Genomic DNA, 5,118 nt, shown 5'->3' on the forward strand with positions numbered 1-5,118 from the left:
TGGGCATAAAACAGACATAAAAACACTCCTGATTCACAAACCTGTCAGTCAGCACTTTAATGGGGTGGGCCATTCGGTTAATGATCTGAAAGTTTATGTCTTACTGAAGAGGAATTTTCACAACAGTTTGGAAAGAGAGGCTGCTGAACTCTCTTTTATATTCAAATTCTACACATTAACACATGGTTTGAACTGGGATGTGAATATTCTAGGTCATTATAGGGGCTCTTATGCATACTTGGCTTTATCTAATTCGTGACACCCCTCCCATCTGCCCCTCAACTCTCTGATTTGCTCACCTTGGTACTATTTTTCTGATTTGTCAACCTTGATGACTATTTTTGGTTCTCTGTGCCTTAAATATTGAGTCTGTTCTGGTATGGCTATGATCTGAAGAAGTGCGTTTGTCTCACAAAAGCTCATCACCTAATGAATTATTTTGTTAGTCTTTAAAGTGCTACTGGACTGCTTTTTTGGTTTGAAAATATGATTCTTTTCAAAATCCTATCAACATGCAGATTTGTCCTTTTCTGGTAAATTGAGACAAATCATCATGCAATAATTATAGAGTGCAATAAACTCAGAAACAAACTATAGTTTCCCTCTTGAATTATAAATGAGGCTGCTCATTTGGGTAATAAAACAATATCTGAGGTAAAACCAAAGTGGCAAAATCCCACGAAGACAAAACATGAAACACTAAGTGCTACCAATGAGATAATGGCATTAATCCATTAGCTTTAGTTTTTGGTTCTGAAAAGTGTGCATCGTACAGCATTGGTGTCAAATTCTCCATTCACAGAAGAGGTATGTCACATGTGGGACATGCTCCCACATACTGGTCTCCTCAACAATCTGCTTCAATAATGACTTGAAGGATGTCCATATGGGTGAGAGCATAGCTCCCTTCCCATAGCCAATTCAGTCTCTTGGCAGACAGATGATCAACATTCAATTTACAAAGGTCATCAAACAGCACAAGATGGCAGCAGTTTTCCATCCATTCTCAACCTGCACTGGACTGGAATCTAGAAGCAGTGTTAAGAAGACTCGCTCTACAAGCCATAATCAGTCTTGTTGAGTCATCATGTATTATTGATAAGCCGTTACTTCAGTCATTTTCTCATGTCACTTACCATAGAAATTATAAAGCAATCTCTTCCCTGCCACCCCTCCAAATCCATACTAATATTTTGTTATATTTTTCTTCCTAGGTTGTTTTGTTTCCCCTAGTTGAGCATCATATACACTGAAAAGCATGCCTGAGCAAAGCAATGATTATAGGGTGGTGGTGTTTGGAGCTGGAGGAGTTGGCAAAAGTTCCTTGGTCCTGAGATTTGTGAAAGGCACATTCAAAGAGAGCTACATTCCGACCATAGAAGACACCTACAGGCAGGTGATCAGCTGTGATAAGAGCATATGCACTTTGCAGATTACCGACACTACTGGGAGTCATCAGTTTCCAGCCATGCAACGTCTGTCTATTTCCAAGGGACATGCTTTCATTTTGGTTTATTCAGTAACCAGCCGGCAGTCCTTGGAGGAACTCAAACCCATCTATGAACAAATCTGTCAGATTAAAGGGGATGTGGAAAGTATTCCAATTATGCTTGTGGGGAATAAAAGTGATGAAAACCAAAACCGAGAGGTGGAGAGCAGTGAAGGAGAAGCTATGGCAAAGAAATGGAAGTGTGCCTTTATGGAGACTTCTGCCAAGTTGAATCACAATGTGAAAGAGCTGTTCCAAGAGCTGCTAAACCTAGAGAAACGCAGGACTGTGAGTTTACAAATTGATGGTAAAAAAAGCAAACAGCAGAAAAGGAAAGAGAAGCTGAAAGGCAAATGTGTGGTCATGTGAAAATTGCACTGTTATGAAGCAACCAGGTAGTCTCATTCTTTCTGACAGAACCCGATGTGAAACCCATAGACAGAATGAGGAACCATGTGAAACCCTACTTATTATTAGCTATTATGAAAGAAATACACTAGAATTTTTTAAAAGACAGGTTGCTGTTATTTGCTATGAAAAAAAAAAACCTCCCAACAACTCAAAGCATTTGCTCATGCTAGCAAATAAAAACAAGAATGAAAAAAGTAAAAAGTGATTTTAAATTTAAAACAGAAGAAAACAAATCCATTTCTTATTAACAATATACTGCACTATGGAAGGATTGGAAGTCAGTTACTTAAGTTTATTATGTTGTTTGCAGATTGACTCTAATGGAAGCTTGTGCATCTACATAATTCAGATTTTGAAGAAAAAGAAATGCCAGTGAAGAAATCTAGAATGTATAATTACATGTTGGATTAATTTTTCATAGACATCAAGAATGCTGGGGATAAATTTTTCTGTACAAGTCTCAGTACTGACTGTTCAGGGACGGATGGCGTGTAATAAAGGTAACCCTGGTCTGCCAATTAATGAACTGCCAGTTAATGAACTATTGTGCATTTGGTGGAACTAAAGGGTCTATGCACTTACAAGTGATAGTGATTCTCTGTATGTACCATATTATGTCCCTCCTGAATATTATGCTGATGAGTAGTGTTTGAACTAAATTATAGGGAAGGAGTGAAAATCTCCTTGGGTCATCCCCTCCTCTCTGGGCCTAGCTAAACTATTATTTCCAGGGAGGGCCTGTACCTCTGGCCTCAAGATAATAATGAACAGCCAGTATTTGCTTTTGGAGCATGTCAGTTAAATGATGTGCAGATACAAACAAATTTTCCACATGGAGGACATACTCTGGACTCCCTCTACAAAGGCCTCTATGGAAATTATTCAATTCAAACATTCATGATAAGAGCACAACATGTTTGGTAGGTGAACTGATGGTCTGTGGAGTTGCAGACGGGTGTGCTGGAGACATCGAGAGAATATTGCTCAGATTGTCAGATTTGCCAAATCACTCTACTGTAGAATTACTAAATCTGAATTAGAGTTGTGCCTGCATCTTATGATAAACATACAGTGCAATATTAGTTATTGCTTTTAAATTGGCAAAATGGGGTTATATTTATTATTTAAATTTGTGGTCTGAACTACTGAGACTATTCAGGGAACCTTATCAGAAAGTTTTTATGTAGCGAAAACTTTTACTTGCTCCATCCCTAGTGGCATTAATATATAAAGATTACAGGATTTGACACATTAACATTTCAGTCAAAAGTGAGTTACACCGTAATACTATATTCAAAATAAAGAAAAAAAAAGTCTAACCTATTTTCTCGAAGGGAGAAATTTTGCAGTCCATAGATGGAGAAAAGTATATTGTGTTTTTTTCTAATCTCTACAAAGTTTTCAAAAAAACACAACTTGAGTGATTTTGCTCTATATTGTGCAACTAACAGCATAAAAGACCATCAAATTTGAAAAAGCACATTAATTTTTAAAGGACATGAAATTCTATATTATACAGATTACACCTTGATGAACTGCTTTAAAACAGAAAGCATTCACTGTATGTTTTGCAAGTGTGTCTGTCAAAAAACATATTACTGGAAAATGCAGATACTAGGAAAATTAATATGCATGTTACATTGTAAATGTCTTACAAGAGCATTTTAAATGCAGGGTACATTTTAGAAATAATAACTTTCTTGTTCTTACAGCTATTTCTTGTTTGCCTTCCAAACAGGAATACAGCCAGTTACTGGATAATATGGATTAAAAAAAAAAGGATCCTAGTGACTAGCTACCAACACTGATCTTCTCAAAAAAGAGAACTTAACTGTTATAATTCTCTCTGGGTAAAATCCTGGCTCAAGTTAAGTTGATGGCAAAACTCTTAGGCTGTGTCTACACATGCCCCCTCCTTTGGAGGGGGCATGTTAATGAGGGAGTTCAGAAGATGGTAATGAGGTGATGAGAAATATATGTTGCTTCATTAGCATAACGGTGGCTACATGTGATTCGAAAATATCACTTTCAGAACATATGCCGCCTGTGTAGAGGGGGGCCATTCAAAAGGACCCCCCTGACTTTGAGAGCCCCTTCTTCCTATTTGGTTTTAGGAAGAAGGGGCTTTCAAAGTCAGAGAGAACCTTTCAAAATGGCCCCAATCTACACGGGCAGCGTACATTCCAAAAGAGGCACTTTTGAATCACATGTGGCCATCATTATGCTAATGAGGTGCTGCATATTCATGTGTGTGCCTGATTAGCATATTCTGAACTGCCTTATTAACATGCCCCCTCTGAAAGGAGAGGACATATATAGACTCAGCCTTACTGACTTACATGGGGCTAGGATTTCACCCTCTTATACACTTGCAGTAGATTAGAATTGCAATTCTGCTGCTAATTCCCAACTGCAAGAGCTATTGATCTGGTTTTTCCTTTTAATCCCTAAAATAATCACATATGCCTGAATAAGGAAAAAGTAGAGACAATTGGAGTGAACACAACAAACAAGCTTAGGCTCTTTCTTTACATTTCATATACACACTGAAATGAAATTCAGGATTTCTCTAGTCAATTGACATTCTTAAACAATTCCTAAATATATGAAAGATTCTGAAATTGTTTTATATTGCTGTATGGACTGTCTCCAGCGGGCTGTTGAAAAAAGCAAGCAGCATTTGATGATCAGTGATGTGATGCATTTATCAGTGGTAGATCAATGGGAATGATATAGATGTTTATTCTCTTTGCAAGACAATGGTTTAAGTGGTTACAGATTCTCATCTTCCTAATTTTGGACTTTGTTAATAAAAATGGAAAAATAAAAGAATGACCATGCTTAAGAAATATTATTTTAGCCAGGAACAAATAAAAATGGGCCATAGACAGCTCAGCTATATGGTAATTGAACTCCAGGTGATGCTAGCAGACATTATGAATGTGTGTCAAAAGCACTACTGTGTTTGACTTGTGTCTGAGGCTACATCTAGATTGGCAACAATTCTGTCAGGAGAGGCTTTTCTGACATTTGGCGCATCCACCCAGGGCCAAGCATCAGAAAACCCCCTCTGCTGAGACATCCCTTCTTCCTCGTGGAAATGAGGTGTACAGGGATGCCAACAGAATGCTCCCGACTGGCAGATCTCTGCCGACAGATCTGCAGTGTGGACATGGTCTGTCAACAGAAGCTTTGTTGACAGAAGCCTGCAGTCTAGA

General features: G+C 38.0%; 1 protein-coding gene across 1 annotated transcript; it reads left to right on the forward strand.

The window, feature by feature from the left end:
• Positions 1 to 1,258: 1,258 nt before the first annotated feature.
• DIRAS2 (DIRAS family GTPase 2) lies at positions 1,259 to 1,858 on the forward strand. Its single transcript, XM_074994155.1, has one exon. The coding sequence runs from the start codon at positions 1,259 to 1,261 to the stop codon at positions 1,856 to 1,858; it is 600 nt and encodes a 199-aa protein (XP_074850256.1).
• The last annotated feature ends 3,260 nt before the right edge of the window (positions 1,859 to 5,118 follow it).

Source organism: Carettochelys insculpta, chromosome 5, assembly GCF_033958435.1.
Source record: "Carettochelys insculpta isolate YL-2023 chromosome 5, ASM3395843v1, whole genome shotgun sequence".
NCBI classification, from domain to species: Eukaryota; Metazoa; Chordata; order Testudines; family Carettochelyidae; genus Carettochelys; species Carettochelys insculpta.